The sequence below is a fragment of the Corvus cornix genome, chromosome 3, assembly GCF_000738735.6.
Source record: "Corvus cornix cornix isolate S_Up_H32 chromosome 3, ASM73873v5, whole genome shotgun sequence".
NCBI lineage: Eukaryota > Metazoa > Chordata > Aves > Passeriformes > Corvidae > Corvus > Corvus cornix.
The window spans coordinates 56439411-56464216 of NC_047056.1; the positions used below are offsets into that span (position 1 = coordinate 56439411).

General features: G+C 41.0%; 1 protein-coding gene across 4 annotated transcripts in view; it reads right to left on the reverse strand.

Moving 5' to 3' along the window:
• Positions 1–583: 583 nt before the first annotated feature.
• Positions 584–24806, reverse strand: part of AKAP12 (A-kinase anchoring protein 12) — a 30467-nt gene continuing 6244 nt past the window's right edge. Inside the window, exons 2-5 of one of the 4 annotated variants that reach the window (XM_039568755.1) lie at positions 21238–21424; positions 6374–10164; positions 3755–5604; positions 584–3217 (exon numbers count right to left, since the gene is read on the reverse strand). In XM_039568755.1, coding sequence (XP_039424689.1) covers positions 3757–5604; positions 6374–10164; positions 21238–21424 — 5826 coding nt within the window. In that variant the 3' untranslated portion in view covers positions 584–3217; positions 3755–3756. Of the gene's footprint in view, positions 3218–3754; positions 5605–6373; positions 10165–13623; positions 13700–17737; positions 17784–18069; positions 18308–21237; positions 21425–24806 lie in introns of those variants that run through there. The other 3 variants (XM_010400917.4, XM_019289539.3, XM_019289545.3) reach the window with 3 other exon arrangements.

Genomic DNA, 24806 nt, shown 5'->3' on the forward strand with positions numbered 1-24806 from the left:
AAGATACAAACACTGCTCATCATCCTCAGCCACAGAACATAAACAGCTGGAAAAATTTCATGTCTGAAGTCCAAGGTCTGCTAACATCAATCAGCAGCACACCCTGATTTTTGGTGCCATGATTATACTCTCCCTAAGCAGAAGTGGGGGAGCCTAGAAGATACCAGTTATGGGCCTAAGACCCTTCCTCTACTAATCTATGACAAAGGTTTTGTGGACATTTATGTTGTTGCTTTGTTGGAGTTTTCTATACTTCAGTCACACCAGCAAGGCATATGATTTACTAATTTTTCATTCTGGCTCACTGAATACTGTTATCTATCTTGAATTTAATAAAGGTATTTCAGTCTTCTGGAGAACCTTATTCTTACTACTTCTTCTGACGTATGCATATTTTATTGAAACTTAGAGCCAAACCATAGTTTAATTCTGTAATTATCTTCTTTAATTCACATCAAAAGCTGAACGTCAGTCAACAACAAATGAATTCTCAGGAGCAAACCTAACTCCCTGAAGATGAAGCAACCATCAGAAAATAATTTACACTAAACAAGCTGAAAAAAAACCCACCACAATACACAGGTTAGAACAAATTTGTAGTTGCACTTTATTTATCAATGAAAATCTACCTTAAGAACACAAAATCAAATTTGGTAACCCAATACATTGGATTAGAGAAAGCTTCAAGCCTTTAAGCACAAGCCAGAAGTCACAGTCTCAAAGGAGAGTTTCAGAGGCCAAAGCAATACACTGGAACAAAGTAGTATCTTTTTGTGGAGACATGCTCCCTTGCACCATTAGCGTGGTTTTGGGTGCAGCAGGTTTCTTTAGCTGTCAGTTATAAAAAGAAGCTTTTGTATTTGTTTTATAGTTAGGTTTGTTGCATTGCTTACATAGGCCCTGGATTAATGGAGAAAACAGGCAAGTTAAAAGCCCTTGCCTGCTCAGTTACTACCAACAGACAATTTACATTGTGGTAAAGCTAGCTTTATTTAAATGAGGTTCAGACAAGAAGTAACTTTACATATTATTAACAGCTTTGGAGCTACAAACGTAAGAATCAGATTACACAGGTCATGCTTTTGTTATTTTACCTGCTGCAGTTATTGCAATATGGCTTAAGGTACATAGGTATACAGTTTGTACAAATTCAGCCAAGTTTGCACTTGTGAGGTGGTGTTAAGAGCATCATTACCTTGCAAGCCAACCTAAACGTGTGGAAATCAACCTAGGTTTTTGGAATTGCCCAAAGCTATGGGGGAAAGCTGCCGCTAGTGGTGGACAGAGACAGACTGGATTGTTTGAAACCACATTGTTTGGCTTTAAATATTTATATCATTCGCTCTGAGGTAAGGAAAAATCTTTTGATGCTTCCACACAGGGCAGCTACCAGATGGTGCAATCACACCAGTGCAATCAGTCACATCGCTTGCTGGACATGCAGCCCCGAGGAGAGGCCAGCACCTGCCGTAACAAGAGCATTTGCACACTAAAGTTGACTTTAAAATAAATTACTATACAGGTATGAGCGTGAGCTATTGTTCAACTCGATGGGCATTGGCTTCACAACGTGCGATCTGTAACCTTCACTGCAGAAATCAGAGCTGAAAGTACTGACTTGTACCCCTTGTTTGATTTTAATGTAAACAACAAAGGAGAGGATCAATTCCTGTTGGGGACAGACATCCCAGGACTCTCAGTCTTGGGGCTTCTAAGCATCTTTTTATCACCCTGCTCATTCTAGTCTCAGGGGTTGTCAGTTCAATCCACCTTTCATGAAGGTTTTTAAGACCTCAGTACCCCAAAGTTCTCATCAGCTTTTTGCAATTCAAGGCAGAACTCATTACCAAGTCCTCTTCCTCTTTCCTACTCCTGTCTCAGAAAAGACAGGATTGTCTGGAGTGGGGAGAATTTCAGAGAATGGTATGGTGGGAAAACAGTTCAGGCAGGGGTTGGAAAAGGAGGAAGTGTGTATGCAGGAAAGATGTCAGACAATGTAGAGCAGGGAAAGGCTTCGGGTTGGATGGGGCAGATGTGACCAGAAATGATCAGAGCTTGGAATGAGAGGGGCGAGGTACAAAGGCAGTGCCACAAGAACAAGGTGACAGTGAAATGGTGTCTGGAGGGTCCTCAGAAACCAGGAAGGGCTGCAAGTAAAAGTGAGCAGTGGGTCAGGTCAGGGCTCTCCTTTGGTCATTGGAAGTATCATTGTTCTACATTAAAATCAGAACTGGGTTTAGGATATACATATAAATATTCAAAGCAAGACAGCCAAATTTTATGAGAGATTTTACAGGGGGAAAAAACCTGGAACAATAAATAGGAAACTACATGTTACCAATTTCCACTGCAATAGTATCAATTGCCTCTCCAGGCTACTCTACAATATTCATTTAAGGGAATGCCTAAACAGTACAGAAGTATCATTGCTCTACATTAAAATCAGAACTGGGTTTAAGACATACATATAAATATTCAATACATTACAGTCCAGTCCTGAGACCTGAAGTCTGGAACAACAGAGGAAGGGTATTTTCCATCTCCTTTCAAGCCACACTGTAGAAATAATTTCGGACTACATCAGGCCTGCACAAATACAACTGAAAGATGGACAGAGATACCTGAATGGGACTGAAAGGCAGCAAACTTGAGCACCTTGCTCAACAATTTGTGCGTGATCCAGTACCTGCTGTTTGACAGACATATCCAGAAGTCTCATGTGTTCTCATCAGTCAGCCCCTCTCTTCCCCCTCACACACAAGCTGAGTAGCACCTACAGCCACTCACAGGTCAGATCAAGGCAGCTAGAAAAGATGTGAGGGGTATGAGAGACTGCAGAAAGAAGGAAGGGGGGTTCAGGGACGAGTGAAGGGATTCAAGGAGATTGGACAGACAGAACACACATTAAATGAGGGGACAATAATAACTGTGGCAAAAATTCTAGCGGTCTGCCCAGTCACTCAGTGGTGCATCTCCAGTCTTAATGAATTGTTTTGGGCAGAGACAAATGACATTCAAATGGAACACAGATACGGACACAGCCAATATTAAAGGCATTGTTTTTTTAACACAAATGGCAAGGCGAGGTCTTCAAAAGAACAGATGTTAACATCCAAGAATAAAGGGTAGTGAATAAAGCTCCTGGTTCTGTGGCAGGATTGTCAGTTGTTCTCTAGGACTGGCATCTCTCCAAATGCCATACGGATGCTTAGCACATCTGAAAGAAAGATGACAACAAAAAAGATTTAGTAATGACAACTTACTTTCTCAAGAATATCTTTTCCCAAGCAGTTCTCAGAGATAAAGGTCTTATGACTTAGTGAAGGAAGTGCAGTATACACGCTAGGAAAAGATTATACTTAAAATTTCTGATTCAAATTCCTCTGAAGTGCGAAGAGCTTTGTACGTGAGGCACTCCAGGTTTACCATGGAAGGCAATACTCACATCCTTTAGGATTTTAAAAGGACCTTTGCTACAAAGTGTGTTTGCATATTAAATCCCATACATTAAATGTATCATGTGAGTTCCTACCTAGGAAAACTGGTAAGTACATTTTCTACCTCCCAGAAATATCGCACCAAAATATAGGCCCAGTCCAAGGCCACTGAAGTGAGGGTAGCCCTTCAGCAAAATAATTAAAAACAAGGCAAACCACCACACATTAGAGAGAACAGCTTAGAGATCCTCAGAACTACCTTAGAAAAAGAAATAAATTACTTATAAATAAATAAATAAATAAAAAATGCTACTTACATTCAAGGCGTCAGAGCCACCGAGTTCTGACTTTGTCTATCACAAGACGTTCCTTCTTGGCAACTGTCATCCTCCCACATTTGTGTTTTCCCATCTTCCACTGGTGGGTGATACGGTTGTTCTTCACTTTCTCTGCACGTTTGCGGTCCTGTATGTTGGTCTGAGATTTCTGTAATGTACCCAACCTCTTTTTCCCTTAATTTTGGTGCATGTATCTCTAGGGTGTCTTTGGTTGAATCTTCTGAAATACTTTGTTCTAGTGCTGGTTCCTGAAGTCTCACACTTCCCCTTGAAATGTCTTCAGGGCTTGTCACAACTGTTGAAGAATTCTGACTTTGTCCATCTTGCAGCATCTCAGAAGTTAAAGGCATGTCCTTTGTTTTTTCCACAGCTGCATGAATTTCTGCAGACTCAGTTAAGGTAGCAGTTTTCACTATTTCTGGTTGCTTGAGCTCCTGTTCTTTACTTCTTATCTCTTCCTCTTTTACTGGAAGCTGTTGATCTACCTGCATACTTCCCAGAAGTTCAGGTACGATCGTATCTGATGGGCTTTTCCCTATGGAGTTAATGCTCTGCTCTAACTCAAGGGCAGCCAACTCTTCTGTTTCTGCAAGTTTGTGAACAGCTGACTGGATGGCATTCAATACAACTTTGGTACTCTGGGACTCTATAATCACAGACTGAACAACGTGCTTCTGAAATTCCGGATGGCTGGGAGACAGACTGTGACTGGAAGGAATACCATTGTGTTCGGCTTGCCCAGTGCTCTGGGGCATCTCTCCCTCCTCTGACACTCCGTTCATGGAAGCACAAGTTACTCTAGGCTTGGGTGCCTCCACACTACCAAGCTCTGCAGTCTCATAGCCTGAACAGTCAAGAGTAGAAACTGGGACCTCTTCAGAAGCCATTTGCTCTGGTGTGGTTGCCAAGGGCTGTACAGTTTTGGCTGTCATGTCTGCGGGTGTCGCAGTTTCTGCCATGACGTGCTCTCCACCTGCTGCAGCTGCTGGAGCCACAGGTGTTTTCAGAGCCCCGGAGCTTTCAGCCTGTGGGGAGGCTGAGTCAGAGCCTTCCTCTTGCTGGACAGAAGTTGAACATTCATCATGTCTCACAGCTTCCCGTTTTCCATCTTCAAATACTTCTTTGGCTCCTTCCATCAATTGCTCATTTTTCTTATCCTCTTTCTGGAAGCCTTGACAGTTCAAGGTTTCTACAAGTTCTTGTTGTTTTCCCACAGTCTCTTTTCCAGCCAAGTTGCTAAGTGTTTCACATTTCTTAGGATATGTATCAGCAATAACAGCACTTCCATTTTCAACAATCTCTGGGCATTCTGATGCTAAATCAGATGTCCCATCTGCTTCAATCTGCACAGGAGCCTCAGCAAAAGTGGAAGTGCTCTCCACCCACATTTCAGATTTGAGCACAGCTCCTTCCACTTTGCCACCTTTGATTTCATCACTCTTGGAGTGGGTTTCAGTGCATTGTGGCTCTAGGATGGGCACAGAGTCCACAGCTGCTTCTGAGCCAACTGTTTTTGAAGGAAGGGCAGAGGTTTTTCCCTTGCTCTGCAGTGGAACCTCAGGAACAGTGACTTCTGTGCTTTTTACTCCATTGAGCACAGCATCTTCCTCTCTCAAGGCAGGTGTCCTGCTAGGAACTCCTTCAGTACAAACTGGCTCTTCTGAGTCAGGAACGCCATCTTGTTTTTCATTTTTAGCAGGGACCACAGTGACAACTGCTTCTGTGCACTCTGGTCCCACAGTGAGCATTCTGCCCTCTCCTTCAAGCTGCACAGCCTCTTCAGCTGTAAGCCCCAAGGATGAGATTTCATCCTCTGTCTTGTCCTGAACCTGTGGAGAATTGCAAGAGATCTGTGAAAAAGCATACAAGCAGGGAGTGACCAGCAATGTTCTAGGTGAAAAACCACAACACTCAAAAGGGCAAGAGTTGTAGGAAGAGCACAAGGTGATGTCACAGAGATTAGTGGCTCACCAAGACCCCAGCCTGGGTTGCTTCTGAGGACATGTAGCTCATTAAACACAGGGCAGCCTTAAAATTAATTAAAGGAAGGGACAGCTGGCAGCATGTGAAACAAAGATTAAGCCAGGAAGATGAGGAGGTAGGGAAGAAGGTAGGAATGTGCCAGCCGCAGTAACTGCGGCATTTGGAGCTGGAGGTAGTGGTGTTGTTTCATGTCCTCCCTTTGCAGAGCTACCTCAGCTTCACCTGTATTTCTGCCTACAACTGAAAACAACATCCACTGTGTATGGTGTCACATGGATCACATCTGTATCTTAGGTGCCCAGTGCTTCAGTCACTCTGTGAAGCGCAGGAGCCCTAATGGCAACCTTTTCAGTATCTCTGGATCCATGCACACCATCTCCTACTCCATTTCTGCAGGCATTGCATCCACCCCACCCTGCACACAAGCTTCAGTGCCTGCTGCTTCTAGGTATCTGTGTGTCTCTCACTGGAAATGAACTTCAGTTGTCTCAGGCAGCACAAGGAAGGTCCTTGACAGTAATATACCCACAGCCTGGTTCTAAACTAGGTATAGTATCTAACACTTGCTGACTTTTTCTTTGACAAATCAACCTTTGTGTTATATGCAATACTTACTGCAGGTTTTACTTCTGGAGCACATTTATCTCTTGTCTCATCCAGTGTCAATTCTGTTATGGGCAGTTTCTCTTGTTCTGAAGGCTCCTGCTTTGCAAACAGCTCTTCCTTGGGAGTGATGGCTTTGATGCTGTGAAACTCTTTGTCATGTGATAAAGGTTCCTCTATTGTCCTCTGCACTTCATTTATTTCTTTATGGTCTTCTACAACTGCTTTTTCATATGCCTGACACTGGCTTTCATCTCTCAATACCTCTACATTTTCATGTCCTTCTGTGCTTTCTTCCATCGGAGAAGGTATTTCACTTTTCTCTGAGCCTTCAGGTAAAACACTCTCTTCAACTCTGTTTTGGCCCTGAATGGTCCCTGCACTTTGCTGGGGCTGGGGGCCATCCTCTTTGTGTTCTTTTTCCAAGGACTGCTCAAGCAAAACAGCTTCCTGGCCTACAATATTCCCATCTTTAGCATCGCCTTTCACTTCTGACTCCGGTCCCTGTACTGTTGTAATTATAGTTTCTGTCACGGCTCTTTCACTAACCAGCTGTGCTACATCTGATTTTACTCTTTCAGCAACTTCATGAAGAACTTTTTGTGTCTGCTTGTCCAAGTCTTTCAAATTTTGTTCAGTGGCCTCTACTTCTTGAACAGGTGTAGCTTCCTCTGTAGTATCTGGGGTTTCTAACAACTGTGAAACAGCAGAAACCATCTCAGTTGTCTCCTCGGCAAGGGACACTTCCATTGTTTCTTCAGCACAGGAAGCTTCTGCTGTCTCCAGAGCAGTCACTGCTTCTGAGGTTAGCTCCAGCTCACTTGCTGTGGTGTCATCACTTACATCCTTTCTAGTCTCTGGCACTGTCTTAGCAGCTACCACTGCATCCTCCACAGTAACACCCAGTTCAGCCGTTTTTCGAGTTTCTTTCTCTTCCTCTTCTCTTGCTTGCTCAATGCACTCTGCCAGAGCAGCAGATATCCACGATGGTGACCTTTCCTCAATGCTGCTCACTGCCCTTTCCTCTTCCACAACAGAAACAGCAACTGCATGCACCAGCCCTCCAGATCCTTGTTCCATTCTTAGGGTCTCCTCTAACTTTTCTGCTCTCTCTTCCTCTGAGGTGCCTTCTCTCATCACTTCAGCATCCTTCACACGTTGGGCTTCCATTTTCTCCTGTTCTGCTGCTTCATATTCAGACAAAGGAACAACAGCTGGAATATCAGAATCTTCTTCAGCTGTTTCTGTCATGTCTTCTCTTGCTTGTTTAAGATGAGCTGGTTCTGGCTTTCCATCTGACTTTTTCTTCCTGCGTCCAGGCATCAGTTTTCTAAATGGAACCCACAATTCATCTTTTCCAGGCTCACCATCCGATGTTGAATGCTCCAGGCTAGATCCCACAACAGAGTCTTCGGTCTTCTCTTCCATTCTGGTTTTAGATCTCCGTCTTGGAGTAACTAACCTTTTAAATGATTCCCATGTTGAAATACCTTCACTTTCGGATGGGCTTCCAGCTTGCTCTGGGGAAGAATTCCCCTGTCCTTGATCACTCTCTTGAGAGCTGGTAAGAACTGCATCTGTTGCTGTCTCTTTGCTCTGTCCAGACTCTTCTACTTTTTGGCTTTCCTCATCAGATGATGATGACTTCCTGGCTCTCTTCTTTGAAGAACCTACACATATAAAAGCTTCCCAGGACACAGAGGTGTCAACCTTTCTTTTAGGCTCTTCTGTAATTTTCTCTGGCTTCTGGTCAATCCCATTTTCTTTTATTTCTTCCTGATTTTCATCAACAACATTTTCAGTTGCAGATACTGCAACACTCTTTGTCTTATCAATTTCTTCTTCTTTATCGCTTTCAGAAGGCCGCCTGACACGTTTCTTGGGAGTCACCATCTTTTTAAATGATGCCCAAGGTGTAACAGTTTCTCTTTTTCGCTCCACATCTGGAATTGTGGCATCTTCATTTTCAGTGACCTGCATTCCATCTGCAGGTTTTTCTAAAGAGGGAATTTCATTCATCTCCTCAGGAGAAGAAGCAGAACTCTCCCCCTTTTGTTCCTCTGGGCTGTCTGGGGAATCTGATAAGTGCTGAATTGGTTCACCCTGTTCCCCTGACTTAGATTCTTCTCTTTTACCTTTCTGCTTCTTTCCAGACAGTTTCTTCAACCCAGTACCTGTAAAGAGTTTCTTTAAAGGGCTGCCTTGTAGTTTAGTCTTTTCTTGAGAAGACAGGAGTTCCGCTTCATTTGTGATACCTTCTGGAGGCCTCTTTTCAGCTGCCTCTTCAGAAGTTATTTCCATGGTTGTTTCATCTGGTTTGTCAGCATCAATTGTATCGGTGCCAGGTATTCCCTGTAGTCCTTCATCAGTGGGTTTAACTGACTGTTGATGATCCTCTGCGTCAACTGAATGTTCAGAAGTAGAAAAGGACTTCAATTCAGAAGCACTCAGAGTTGACTTTGTTTCATGTTCTTTGCTTTCTTTCTTCTCTGTGGTTCTATCCAGAGCTTCTCCCTGTGCAACATCTTCTGCTGTGGGTGACATTTTCAATTCTGCTTCCTCTGTTTTTTCATCCAATGCCTCTTTCCCAAGTAGAGCGGGTTTATTGCCTTCTCTTCCTTCCGATTTTTTAAGCTGTTCACTAGAAACTTCCATTGCCAGAGATCCTGTTTCAAGTGTCTCTTCAGAGGCTATTTCAGTTCTGTCATCTATTTCACACTTTTCCATGGACTCCAGTTTTTCTCCCACAGGCAGGACTTCTGAGGATGTTTTCAATTCTCCATTCACACTGTCAGTGACAAGAGGTACCACTGACTTTGTTTTTAGTGGTTTCTCTGTCACCTCATTTTCTTTCTCTCCTTCTTCAGTTTTTTCTTCCTCTTTACCAAGATCTTCTGAGACTTCCACCAGTTTTCTTTCTTGATCATCTTCATCTTTTTTTCCCTCTGCACTTTCTTTTACAGCTACTGCTGCTAGGTCCTCTTTTTGTCCCTGCTCATCATGCTTGACCACCTCTTCCTTTTCACTTCCTTCTACTCCTATGGCTGCCACAGTCTTTTCTGACTCCTGCATTTCACCTTCAGTTTGCTCCTTCTCCTGTGCTTCAGTAGTTACTGCTGTCACACTCCTCACTTCATCTTGCTTCTCAGACTCAGGTTTCTCCTCCTTTTCACTGGTTTCAGTTGTTAATGTTGTCCCCTCTTTTTCTTGCTCCTCTTCTTTCACAGGAGACTGTTGTTCATCTTCTTTAGGCTTCCTAAAACTCTTCTTTTTTCTAAATCCAGTCCATCCTTGAGTAAAAAGTTTTCTTAATGGCGATGCAGTTTCAGTGGCTAAGGCAGCTGGCTGAGAACAAATCTCATTTGCTTCTGGTATTTTAGGAGATTCATCTTCTGTTTTTTCATTTTTCAGTGTATCTTTGGTATTGTCTTCTGCAGGGAGTACATCCTCAGGCACTGCTGTTTCTTCTGAGACGACTTCTTTTTGATCATCAGCTCCTTCAGGGGCCTGTGTTTCCTTTTTTACAGTAAGCAGCTGAACTGGTTCCGATTTTCCTGTCTTTTCCTTCTTCACAGTGAACCTGAACCCAACAAATCTAAAAACCTTTTTAAAACCTAAATCATAAGACTGTGGCTCTGACACCTGGTCGTCTGCAGCTTCTTCCAAAGCCGGCAACTGCTTAATTGAATGAGCATCCTCTTTCTCAGCATCTACACCATCCTTGGTGCTTGAGTCAGATGGAATTGTCTCCATAGTTTCAGAGTCTTCCTTCAAAGTAACACTGGAATGTTCTGCTTGTCCAACTGTTTAAACAACAACAAAACCCCAGTTAATTCCTTTCTCAATTTAATGTTATATTATACCTTTATATAACATAATACAAAAAAGATACTAGTACCTTTTTAAGAACTAGGTTTTGTTCTATCATTACTATAATTATTTTCCTTCTTTGTATCACTGTACAGTTCTTCCCAACATTTATTTGCAAATGCACCTTTCAAGCTTATATTCTCTTATTCTATTCCCTGATTTTGCAGTTCTTTTTGTGTGGTTTGTTTGCTTTGTGGTTTTTTTTGTTTTTGTTTTTTTTACTTTAAGGCAAACTTAAAGTAAGAAAAAAAAAATATTTCCATCACAGACTATACGGAATAATATATGCAATTATTCCTGAAGCAAAGCTCAATAGACATTTCCATGCAGACAGACACATCTGAGGAAACCCAACGAGCAAAAAAACCCTGCAAATAAACAAAACAAAAAAGCCTGTTGACCTAAAATGATGACAAAAAGAGACAGTTTATTTTACAGCTCTGTCCCTAAAGAATAATAAGATGTGAAAACGCCCACGGAAAATTACCTGTTTTTCTGAAAACCCCTACAAAACAGTTACACATCTACAGCAAGTCCACGCTGCTTAAAATGAATGAGGTTGTTACTATACAAGAAGGTAAAATCCTCCACTGCTCACATGTCAGTTTGCATTATCTTTCCTTTGAGGACAGTTCCTTCAGGTCACTGGCAATCCCCCTCTCAGTCTTGCTGGGACAATTTAAGTATTACTGCTCCCTCTGGCCATGAACTACTCAAGTTCACAGACTGGCATGTAAATTAAATCTATGGCATATTCAAGACACCAAATGACTCTTGGGCTTGGATGCTGCCGGGATTTCAGTTTAATATTATTCTTGACCCTTGATTTCGTGCAACAGGTTTAAGTGCAAGGCCATGAAGGAACGTACTCTTCTCTTGTCGGAGTACCAAGATTAAAAAATAAAATTATTCAAAAAGATTCAATGTTGAACAGCAACGCCCTAGAAGAAGGCATGGTCCCTTTCTTTTAAGCTGTATATGTGCTACTTCAATGCCCAGAGGCAGGAGGAGAACGCTTTAAAAAGTATGTGATCATCAAATTCCCTGAAGTGATTTGGTTTTTATTTGAACCACCTTTAAGTTGTCTCTGATTCTGCAGCTGGCACTGCTTTGCTGGAACACCTGATCTCCAGAGGTCCCTCACAGCCTCTTGCCTGATTCCCCCTTTAGGAAGGGCTGCTTCTTCAGAAGCACACAGACAATGCGGTCTAGGTAAGGCTGGAACTAACTACACAATAAGCAAAACAAAATCTACAAGGATACTGGCTCCTAATTACTATGTAGAGGGCAAATCATGTTTCACTATCAGCAGCCTACTTCTTGTTATTTCTCAGTCAATATAAGCAAAGCTTTTTGTTTTTTCCTTTATCTAACAGTTTAATATTATTTGCGTCAATTGTTAACTCCTAATTCAATTAAAAGCCTGACCCCTGCTAGCATGCTAACTCCCTGAACATTTTAGACCAGAGATGTGTGAACTGAGCCATTTTAAGAGGGAGAATGGTAAGACAAAAGAGACATTTTTCTAAAGAAGCCAGAACTTTTAGTCCATTGGTAATATACCTCTTGCAAACACCAGAACACTCCACAAGCAAAACAACTCTTATCAACCAAACATTACATTTTGTTTATTTAGTTGTATGTTGAGACTGTGCAAGGATAAAGTCAGGGAACCACCTTTTGTATCTGTGTTCATTTATTCCTAGGTCTGGAAATAAAGTCCTTGTCATTTCCATAAAATTATGTAATTTAACAGAAAACTATCTAAGGCTTAATGGGAATTCACAAAGTTAGAGGCACTTCTTCAAAGACTATCTTCAAAACATCACATATTTTGTAATTATTTAGTAACAGGTACTTTAATATACTCTTCAGCTTGTTTACACTATAAATGATTCTTCTGGCTTAACCAGCTATGAAGCTAAACACTGATCATTTAACATTGAATAAAAATTTGCTCATGAGCCAGGCTTCTTAGCACCTCTGCGGCAAACAAGGTCTATAGAGTCTTTCTGTTTGTCTCAGCCCTGCATTAATGCCAATGTGCTTACTCTTGTTAGTCACAGGAAGATCTCCATGAGTTAGATAAAGGTAGACTGAAATACAGGGCTGAGAGCAAGTGGGGAATGCTGGGTATAAGTGGGAAGGAGCAGAAGTGCAGGAAGGCAGAAGGGAGTGGAGAAGTCAGAAGGCACTTGGGACTGCTGAGCAGCCAGAGACATAGATTTGTATGGGCTCACCTTTCATCCTGCAAACACTCCCTAGGAATGCATGCCCCTTCATTATCAAAAATCCTGAGTTTTAAAAAAAATTGTAAATAGATGACATTTCTTTTTTTTATTTATTCCTAAATTTGGTGTTTAGTGTAAATTCAGTGTTTAAGGTGAGTTTCAGGTATTAGAGATAAATGGGATTACTGTAAGAGAAGAATGATAAAGAATATTAATAAATGAGGCACTCCATTTCCAAAGAGAGATAAGATGTAAAACTAGTATATAAATGCATCTCTTAAGATAGCATTCAAAGGGTTTTTGCTTATTGAGTTTATAAAATGATGTGTTTATAACACCCTAGGATAAAGACTATGTCTCTCTAAAATGTTCTGCAGGTGAAAAGAGCTGTGACTCTGCAGGTAGGGGTATGCATTGAGATAGCAAATGCAAACATAAAAATAGAGAACAGAGAGTTTAGATGCAGTGATAAGCTTTCAAAACTATTACATCAAGCTGACAGTAATTAGGTCTTCCTTGTGAGTCCGTCCAGCAGACACCTTACCTTGCAACACTTCACTAAACACAGTGCAAAAGGAAGAACTAACAGAAATATTGACCTACTGACAGACACTAACACCAGTCTGAAGTGGCAGCTATGCTACAACCCATCACACTTCCATCTCTCCCTCATGGTGCACAGAGGATACACTTACAGACCTAGCTCAAGCACTACCCCTTCAATTTCACAAAAGGATTTAACCTGTCCAGAAGGTATTCCATCTGCAAGATAACATTCCAGTGTCAGCTGTTAAGTGACCTTACTGCTGTTGCACCCAGTCTCTACTTTGTCTCCTCCTTTAGCATTTTAAAACCCTGGAAGATTCTTTAAAAATGAAATTCTGATGCCCTTCCTCAGCATTTGAGGAGAGAGGTGCCATTCAGGAAATTTGCCTCCATGTTGCCAGGAGTCTGCCACTGTTTTGTGACAAGACTCCAGTGCCACGAATATCCAAGCTGTACTTTTCACAACATATACACCCGGAACTTAATATTTAGCAGTTGGATTCTATATTGAAGTTTTTATTAATGACACTGCAGTGCCCAAACACTGTCAGTGCAATTCTGAACGCAAAGCAAGCTGTGAGCAGCTCCACTTGGAAAGGTTTGGAAGTTACTTACACAAGGCATTGTTGGTCAGAGTTCTGTAGCGTGTCACTACCACAGGTGTTCTGGCAAGACAACCAGCACTTTCTGAATTAATTCATTGATTTTGAAAGCACCTTTAAGAAACACCAGACAGACTCATCAAAACAGCTACCAGAAATCAAAACAAAACAAATAATAGTAAAATACTGATAGGTATAATATTTCCTTAGGTCTCTCGTGATCAGGGCTGTACTTTACCAGCCATGTGCTAGCCAAGGAACAGAATATAACAAAAATATACCTAGAGGAGGCGATAAAGATCTGGGTGATATCATAAAATTGATACACTTTGCTGTTTAAATCCACTGTGGCTAAGGACCAACACTGAAAGTCTATTTTAACTGCTTACACACCAGCTAACCTTTCAAACATTTTTAATTGACTCAAGGTGCTGCCTGTGTTTTAATAACCACAAGTGTTCTGTTTTATTCTGAAAGAAACTTTCAAAACTGACAGTCTAAAGGATTCAAAGGTGCTTGATTTCACAATTTCATAGGTACTTAGTCCATGGTAAGAATTTATTTCTATTTTATCAGGAGCATGCTGATCAGATGTTGGAAAATTAGTATTTTCAGAATGACTGAATTCCTGTCTCATCCCATTAAAAATAAAATGAATAAATAAAACTCTTCTTTTTGCAGTCTGACAGACATTGTTGGCAGTGCAACCTAACTGCTCCCAGCTCTCATCTCTCTTCAAAAGTGAAAATGTGTTTCTCCCCTGGTAGCTGCCAAAGAGTTTTAAAAAAGCACTCTGACTGCAAGAGTTAAATCCACAGCACTTCATGTGCTCGAAGTCAACCATCTCAACATCTGGAGTTGGTTGACTTTTCCCCCTAAGGATTTGCAGCACGGCGCTGGATTTTTTCCATGAATTCCCAACATTCTCAATCTCTCAGATGAATGTGACACACACACCCTGCGCCCACCTCACAAACTCCTCTGGCCGCTGCAAGGCTCCAGAGGACTTTGTGCTGTTTTCATTTATTCAGTGTTTAGGGCCAAATTGTGCTTTTGGTCACATACACAATTCTCTCACTACGTTCACATGAGCAAAAGCAAATGCTGCAGCCATGAGGCTGAAGGCGTATTTTACAAGAATTTGCCTCCATTGTGTCTAGATTTGCTACAAATACAACATACAAAAGAAAAAAAAAACCCACAAACAAACAACAAGCCACCAGCTACTGCTCTAAAATTCATGACACAAACAGAAGGCAGTTAAAAGAAAATCTGAACCAAGCTTGTATTTGTCAAATGCCGTTTTCTCTTAACTGCACAATTCTTCTAATTATCATTAGAAACATTGAATGACAATGAAAGGATAAAAACAGATACAGGTGAGTAATTAAAAACCAAAGCACATCTTGAAATTACAGTATCTATGAAAAACCTACTCTGAACAGATTTATTTAGAATGAAGTAGCTGTTTGGAATTACTTGTGAAATTGAGCACTTTAGCATTAAAAAAAAAAAAAAGAAAACCTGTGCTTTTAAGTTTCCATTGCAGAGTGTATGAACTGGGCATTATACCACAAATTCTGATTCTTTTAATCACAAGTTTCAGAAGGTTTGGTTTAATGAATCAAACACGCTACTCACTTCGCAGTAACAAAATAACACAGAAATATGATTGTGTTATCCTTCCAACAATTTAATTTTTTTTAACTACGACTGTGACATTGCGGCTTCTTAGCAATGTATTTTTCACAAATTCTTCCTTCCTTTCCCTACTATACACCATATTTATTTCCACTTCAATGTACAAACAGTTCTTCCATAGAAAACACATACTATGTCCTTCTCCCTTCTATTCACTGAATTATTTCTAAGGACTGACTTGCCATGTTCATCACAGGGAGCAAGTTCTTTCAGAATAATTAAATAATGGGAGAGGACTTACAGAGATTTTTGCATGCCAAATCTCACCGTGCATCCACACAATTCATGAGCTTTTCAAGCATGATGCTATTTCAAAGCTTTTGAAACAAGAACTATTTAGTCTTCAGTTCTCTGGTACTGCGGTGGCAACTGAAGAGTTATGTTTAAAAATCTCACATACTTTTGTGTTCATTTTTAAAAACGGAAAAAAAGGAAAAAGCTGCAAAATATGTATTATTTTCCATGGGTTAGAGCTCCTTTAGAAAGCAAAAGCAGCATCCCCAGAAAATGACATCATAGAAAAGTAACTGAAACAAACAAACCCAAACGCACAATCATTTCCACTGTGTTGCTGTATCATTCTAATATTCCTCAAAAATCTTTATTCAGAAGATTTTGATTTAGCTGTACTTTTCTGCTCCAACCCAGAGCTTCTCAAATTCCAATTCTGAGCCCAGCTTCTCAAATTCCAGCAGGAAAAGTTATGTATTTCATCTATTCAAGATTAAGATATTTCTTTTTTCATTTCAGTGTTTCAACAAACAGCACTAAAAATCAGAAAACAGTATAGTTCTTTAAAAACAAACAGAAGACTTTTAAAGACAGAACGGCCATTAGCTATGGCTTGGATACAGTTGCTGTAGTTAAAAATTCTTCATTAAATACGTTCACAATAATAAACTGCTCTCAGACCAGCACAGCTGCTCTGTTTGGGAACCAAACCAGCACGCTACAAATATTTATGAAATTTCATGGTTAGACATGCTGTCCACATCTCACATTCAGTGACTTGGTTCTGCTTCTTAAAATAAAGTTCATTCACCAAGCGTAAGATAGATGCAACCCTAGCACTTGGGTATTTGAGGGGAAAAAAAATTCATTGCTCCATTAGCAACAAGGATGGGATAAGCAATACGGGCCAGTAAAAGCTGGGACATTTTTGAGAACCCCTAATGATTAATGAACAATGAAAAGCAGATTGAAATTTTTTCTTTATCAACACGACCACAAAGACTAATGTAAACATCACAAACTCGCCACAAAGGAGATGAAGCTGCATCTGCACTAATTAGACACATGACAGCTTAATACACTTCTGCATACCAACAAGCAGAGGTACTCTGTCCCTTCCAAGAAATGGTAACACATACTACACGCTAAATGCGGTTCTTGCAAAATGCACTATAGAAGCAGCTGTGCTGCAGTGAAAATCCAAGGTTCTTCCACAGGAATTATTAAATAAGGAAAACCTCAAATGATCAAACTGTGCAAACCTATAAAGACATTGCTTTTGAAAAACAGTTTAACCTTTAATTGCTAAAAATAAAAGGAAATAAAAAAAATAGAGAACCCTTGAGGAAAAAGTCTCAGCATGTGATAAGCTCATTAAACATAGAGTTTAATGAAAACCCTATTGTAAACTGCAGTAGGATATCTCCTCCACTACTCACTGATTCAAATCACGTACAGTCCTCCCCAGAGCCCGCTCCAAATGGAGCCGCACTTCTACAGGCTTTGTTGTCGACATGTATTGTAAAGTTAAAGTATTTTGCATGAATAAACTCCCCCTATTTGTTGAACTCGTTCACTGGCTCTAGCAAACAATATACAAGAGAGTAATTATTAATACAATGAAAAAGATTTCCTAGATAGCTAGAGCCATACATCATCTGAGAGAAATTCCGATGCAAATTAGCTATCTTTAGGAGAAAAACACAAAATAAACGGGTTTGTTTGAACTTCATAATGCCACTTTGTCTCCCAGAGAAAGACATACGTTTGTCCAAACCCAGCACTGCACGATAATGTTTTTTTCTTTTAATTCTTTGCTCCTCCAAAACTCATCTTTTCAGAAAGCCCAATTAGTTTACAGTATTAGCTCTCAGCTTCAGTGGCTTGTGTGCTAATTCCTCAAGTAAGATGTGTGGAGTTCAGCACACACAGCATGGAATTGTTGGTACTGCAGGCTGGGAACCCACTGCTCCCCATACACACAGACACTCCCTTGCCACGGTGCTAATCCCCTCTGAATTTTGCTTCATTAAGATAAAACAGCAATGGAGTAACAGCTTCATTTCTCTCATGCAAGTATTTTTACAACATATAAACGATGCTAGTCCTCCAATTTCACCAAGTTTAGCTCTTAAGGTATTTTACTGCCTTACTGCTTGATTAATGTCAAATAGCATCATCAGTGCGATCACTACCTTTTTTTCTGTTCCTCAATTTCGGATACCAGGTCATAGCCCCGTCCTGCAGAAAAACACCCAGTTAGCACCTCCACATTCATAAAGCCTCGGATCACATCGAACGTCCGATTGAGGCGGTATGAGACTTCCTGAAGTCTCAGCAACCTTCGCTTGGAAGAGGTTCTCACTGAGATAAAAATACTTAAGCCAGACCTTTTAACTCGTAACGCCCTGCCAGGAAATCCAGAGTCTGTAACCCTGGGGGCTCGGGGCCCCGGAGGCTCTCCGGCAGCGGAGCACCGCCGCAGCCCCGCGATGCTGCTGAGCCCAGAGAGAGCCAACCGCCTTACCCGCCATCGTCACTGTCCCCAGCATGGCTGAAGCCACACTGACACCACGAACCCCCTTCTCCGAGGTTCCTCCCAGGGGCGCGGGGCAGCCCCAGCCGACGGCAGCGAGGGAGGCGGACGGGCGGCAGCGGCGCTTCCAGCCCCCGGCACCGGGCTGGCCGGACGAATGGACGGCTGACGGAGAGGCTGCCTGATGGAACTCTGCCTGTCGGAGGGCTGGCTGGCTCTGCCCCGCGCCCCACGGCCGCTCCCCGCGGCCCGGACAGCCCTGGGCCCCGCCCGGGACCGCCCCCAGCCCGCCCGGCTCTTCCCACCGCTGGCCGGCACAAGCGTGGTGCCTCAAAGGCTCCGTCTCGGAACTGCCGCTTCGAGCCTTTATCTCCCTCTGTCCCGAAGGGAAGAGGCGCCGGCTGCCGCTTTCGAACCAGGCGCCCGCTTCAGTTCCCGCTGTCGTAATGCCTTCCCGATGCAGCTTCCCACAAAGCATCCAGACCCAGCCTCAAAAGATGCTGGTTAAAACCCCAAGGATTTTACCCCTCATAAACAAAACCATACAAAACACTTCTGTTTTTCCACACCGAAATATCTGTGCCTTTGCCTGTTACTGTGGGGTTGGTTTATTTTTTTTGTTTTGTTTTCATTTGTTTGGAGGGGTTTTTAAATTGGCATTCTCTACAACCTAATTACTTATAAATTGCGTCAAATTCTGCTGTCAAGAGTTTCATAAACGTGTTACTCCAGATACTTGTAGTATATTAATTTAATGCTCCCACTGATAGTAAAAAAGGGATGCAATATGATAAAATGTAAAGGCTCAGTATCTAATACAGGTGTCCTCCTATTATAGCGACACTATTTCTATTTTGATTAGAATTGATTATGTTGAATACCTCCGAAGTTCTGATGATACTTGAGCCTTCATCTCTGACTCTCAGAACCAACTTCCCAGCCAATTTACCAGAATTTCTGGTTAATTTAATCTTACAGTGGCAACTTTAATAAGTCTAGGTCATCTCTCAAATGGTCTTCTGAATGCAAGATTCAAATAATGATGGTGAGAACCAACCCACCCAAAAACCCTTTAATCATAAATACTCCTTTACTGTAGGCAAACACTTGTGCTGTTTCGGTGCTTGGTGTCACAATGCTTTACTCCTAAGTTTATAGACTTGCAAGCAAGGTGGAATAAACAATGACTGGAGAACATGAAGTGCAGCACTAAAATGGAACATTTTTCTATGTGGAAAGATTTCTCTGCATGGAGCAACTAAGAGATACCTCTTCTCCACCTTTATTCATCTGCCTAAGGACAGATGAGGTGGGCCAGGCTCTCTAAGGCCCAGACAAGTGGACACAAACAGTTACGAACACCTGAACACAGCCTTTACTTGAAGGACTCTTTTCAGTGCTTGACTGGGCAAGTTTTATTTGCCTCTATAGATGATGTCATTTTCAGCTATCGTTACCAGCAAATACATGCCGCATCACCTCCATTAATGGGTTTTTTACTTCAAGAGCAAACACACAGAACTGTTTTCCCTTTCACATAAATAATGCTACCATGTAGACTTGGCTCCACTGACAAGACTGACAAAATTACACGATTTTGTCTAACAAGACAAGATTACAATAGGAATATCACACAAGCAACATGAGAGATTATTCTCAAAACAAAGCCATGGCTTTTCAGGCTACTCAAATCCAAATTCCTAATGCTGTGTTATGTTCACATCATGCCATGCAACTGGTCACATGTAATTATCTGCACTCAGAGGGAGCTTCTCACCTCTTCATTACATATCCTAGTAATGTGATTTCTGTAACTGAAACTACAACCCAGGATGACAAAAAATAATTACAATCTTTGACTATTAACTTGAAACTCATGCCCTTTTAAAGGCCTTTTTTTTCACTTGATCCAGAAGCTAAATACCAACATGAAATCTTCTGACACTACTTCAAACATCAGGTATTTTCTCTTCCTTTATGACTCTGTTTCGTGAGTATCCTCCTCCCATCCCTGTCCGCTTAAGAGTAAAATTTTAGAGAAGCAGAGTTTCATGAAAGATAAAACAAGCTCCATCCCATTTTTATAATGTCAAAAGCCCCTACTGATATGATTTAAAAAAAAAAAAAAAAAAAAAAAAAGGCACAATAGCTTAGAATAAAATTGGTAGCCTTCTATTGGGATAATAGCATTATAGCAATTAATCTAAAGACATGAAAAAGAATTGCTTTTACCAGGATTCAAACCCTAGAATATACCAATGGTTACCCTGAAGTACACACATGCCTTAAGCTGCTCTACAGGCTGACACTGAAGATAGTGCCTCATTTACCCTGTCCCCATCCCTTCCCTGCTCTCCAACATTAGATGCCTGCTCTGACTGAAAACTATCCTTCCCTCTTGCCATCCTGCCAAAAAGTCAGCAGGCAGCAGGACTGCCGAAGCAGATCTCTCAACGCACACCTGTGAACAGGAACTGAGGGAAGCAAGAAGAGGCTGATGAGAGCAGGAAAGGTGGGCTGCCAGATCACACAGGAGAAAGAACAGCAGGTCCTGACCATGCAGCAAGGCAAGGGAGACATTCCCAAGAGAGAACACACAGGGATGCCTATGATGAGAAAGGTTTTGTGGTCAAAATGCAAATCCAATGAAAAGCTGTAGGAAGGGAAACTTTAATCAAGGTAAAACCAACAGATTAGCAGCCTGTCCCTTCCTATGCACTCAAAATATTTTATCATTAATATCACTAATGAATTAACATAAAAGGATTTCTGCCTTATGAAGGAACGGACAAGCCTATGCAGCAGGAACTCCTAACACGAGAAGTGGAAACTGAGCTGTTCCTACAGGTGGATGGTCAGGAGATGGGCAGCAGACAAGCAGAGGCACTCAGAGCTGAGAACTACCCCTAAGGGGGAACAGGTGAGCATCTCCACCACTGACACCGACAGCTTCAGTCCACAAGCCATCTGTCATCTGAACTCTCCTACAGAGAAAACGTCTCCCATGAAACAGTGCCCTAGAAGCACTTGAGCAACAACAGATCACTTGAGTAATACCTGTTCAGTAGCAGACAGCTAATCAAGCCCCATTTCTACTTCTCATCCCATTTAGCACACAGGCCTCTATGATATGTCCACTGAACACAGGTTTTTACTTACCATTTGTTCCAGGCGATTCTGTTTGCTCTCTGGGTGGTTCTTGGAGGGGTGAAGCCACCTCTGGCTGCTGCCCATCCAGTTCCGTAGATGCTGTAACAGCTTCCAGCTGCAGTGGCTCCTGTGGTGAGGCATCATGCTTCAAATTGTCTTCACTAACATCAGGTACTGGTAAACTTGCATTTAAAACCTGCGTGGTCAAGTATTGATTGAAGGATGGTAGTAGGGAAAGAAAGAAGGAAAGAAAAAGAAAACATCAGTATTAGGCTGGGTTCCCCTCCAACCCCCACAGAATATTGTTCTTTCATTCTCATTTTGAATATATACATGCAAACAATTTTAACTTGATTAAATAGAAGTACTTCTGTAAGGAAAAAAAACCCAAAACGCATAATCTGGAACTATTTATCTTTCTGTTCTTCCACATGAAATACATGGAAGAAGCAGTTCTTACAGACAATGGCCTATAACCTTGTGTAGAAATCTGTTTCTTCCATGAGGGAAAACTCCAGGATAAGGTGAATCTAGCTGACGGAAAGAAATTCTTCATTCAAAATATCTGGCACAACTGTTCTGATATAAGAATGAACCCTCTCTACAATATAGACTTTGGTATTGCTCCTCTACTTATGTGCTTATTATCATCAACAATACAACTACAAAGAAACTGAACTATTCAGGACAGAAAGCAGAATACATATGTATTTCCCATGAGGAAATGTAGTGAAACTGAAATTAAAACTAGAATTTTTGGACCTCTGCTATTAGGTGGCAACTACTCTTAAAGGAGGAAAGAGCTTTACAATCCTTTGGGACTCTGCCCTATATAATTTGAAGTATTTTTTCTAGATTTGCTAGTATGTGCAAAAAGAAGAATCTGTTTTTCAGCTTCCACACTTGATACATTTTAATTATTTTCAGAATTTGTACTGGCTTGCCCTGCAAGAAGAAATACACTTTCACAAGCAGATTTTTATTTTAAAAGTATGAAATGTGTTGTGGTCATTATAAGATACTTAATTACCCTTTAATTTATTGATTATCCTTTATTTAATGAACTAGCTCTCCAACCGATTCTATTACCTTCCAACAGAAGCCATTTCAACTAATTAACCATTATTCCTGAAGTGAAGGTTTGAAGTTCCTCTGGTGGAACAGCAAACCTTAATTATGTATCATTGTCTTATGACTCATCAGTACTCCCAAAATACTGCCATTGGAGACCTGTTAATTAATCAAAGGTACCACAGATACATTACACTGAAAGATGGGATCTAACATCCACATGTCTGAAGTGCCAAACTGGGATCAGGAAGATGCCACATTCTTGATGATTCTCTTCCAAACTCCCCCTACATAAACCTTCTGAATGGGGATATCTATTTATTTATTTTTATTAGTAATTAGCCTGCTGCAACAGAATTTCAAGTCAACAGACAGTGCCAGGAAAAGGGCTTTCCTCTTCATCATCTGTCTCTTTTCACATGCTGAGTGAGATCTGGGAGAAGCGCTGTACCCCACTTCCACAGGCAATGAAGCGTGTGCATTCAGGTTCCTGATTTTCAGTTCAGAAGCCCTTAATTAAGCCAAATTGTTTCCACCAGGCGTTGTTGCACTCCTCAAAGCTGCCTTTCACAGCCACATAATCCACTTCACGAAAAAGGATCCCATTCTGCTCCACTGCCAATACCACAGATGGAATAATTTGGCTTCAGAGTTTTCACATGCTGAGACCAGATATTAAATAGAAGAAATACGGAATGGCTCAACACACAGATTACATTCCCGCTTCTCACATCATCCTTCCCATAAATCTAAAACACAGGAACTCAGGAGGGATAAAGACGCCACACCACCGAACAAAGGCACGTAAATCCTGCGGAGCTCCTCTGCAGTTGCACACAGCATCAACTGAATGGCAGTAACTGATTAAAAACAAGCAAGAGAATCAGACACAGGAAACAACAACCTAATTCTGAAAGGGCTTTAAGATTCTTCAGTACAAATTTAGTAGAGAACCATTACTTTTTTTTAAATAATAGTAAGTTTTACTGATTTATTCTTGAAAGACAACTGCTAGTCCTGCAAACACAAGAACAACCTTAACTTGACTGGCTCCCAGGGCACTAGGCTATCTGAAGAAAAAGCCATGGATGACTATTTCAAGACAACACCCTCAGAATTAGCACCAACTATTCTTTCAAGTCACAAGAAAGGCAACAGCACTGAGTATCTTAGCACTCCTCAGGTTATTCAAAGATTTCTTTGCCTTTCTTTCCAAACCTCCTCAGGCAGCACACCATTTTAAAGCCAGTCACATGTATAGACACACATGTACAGACACAGTCAACCATTTGCCTAATAAGCACCAGTGGACTCTGCAAGGAACCAGGGCACAAAGGTATTTGGTAGCCCAATGCAGTACAACTTTTCTCCTTTTCAAATTGAGCACAGACTGTTACGATAAAATATTAACAATGGTAGCACTTACTATTCCCCCAGCTCTGAATTTATTCTACAGTTGTGATGCATTCAGGAAAACAGTGACTTTATATAATCCTCAAGATTTGTCATTTCAGACCAAAATTCAGAAGTCACTGGGTCTAGCAGATAACCGCTCAGATCTGTTAAATCTGCAATGCCTTCCAGTATGAAAAACAGAATTAAATATAAAACATTACTAAATGTAAGACTATAAGCAGTTTTTACAACCAGCCAGTATAATTATAATCCTTGTTCACTCTGTACATAAATTCAGTTTTGGAAGCAGGATCCATCAGTCACGACCATGTAAAAATGTAAATACATGGAAGACCTCAGTATTTTCAAATCTGACCAGACCTGTGGTATAACCCTACCTTTTTACCCCAGTCCCTCGGGAAAGAGTTTGATGTGATTCGTGGCCTTGGTAAGGCAAATTTAGATTTTCAAATCAAGTGCTCTGCTTTAAATAATTGAGTAATCAAAACTAATAAAACAATAGTATTTTTCCAAATTAAAACATGTGCAAAGGAGAAGAAACCTTTGGAGAGCTTGTAATGTGAAAGAAGACGTAACAGCATCATTAGTTTAAAAAAAAAAGAAAAAAAAAGTTTTGTGTTCTAAAAACCACTCAGACTCTTTATGAGGGTCAGTGCAGTCTGTCCCACTGCATTAGTCCTCAAAAGAAACTAATTTCAGTTTTCCTTCACATTAACTGCTTCATTTCTCTGAAGGGATCTAAACTGCAGTTTAGTCCAATTATATCTAATTTGATGAGCAGTGTTCTTAATTCCATTGAGAATAGTTGTAAAGCTTAGACAAATATAATGTCAGAGTTTAGAGAGATGGGTGAAAAAAAATTTTAAAAGACAAAAATTAACAGTATTAGGAATCTCTTTGTTCACCTGTATGCATTTATCTACAAGTAATGAGACATTACATTTGGCAGGTTTATCAGTTTTTTGTGGCACACATTCATTACACTCCTTTGGTTATTAATTTATGAATGTGTTGTCTCATAAACAAGGGAGAAACCAAGGAGAACTGGTTATCCAGTTCACTGATCTTTCAGCTTCTTCATTCCCAAAACA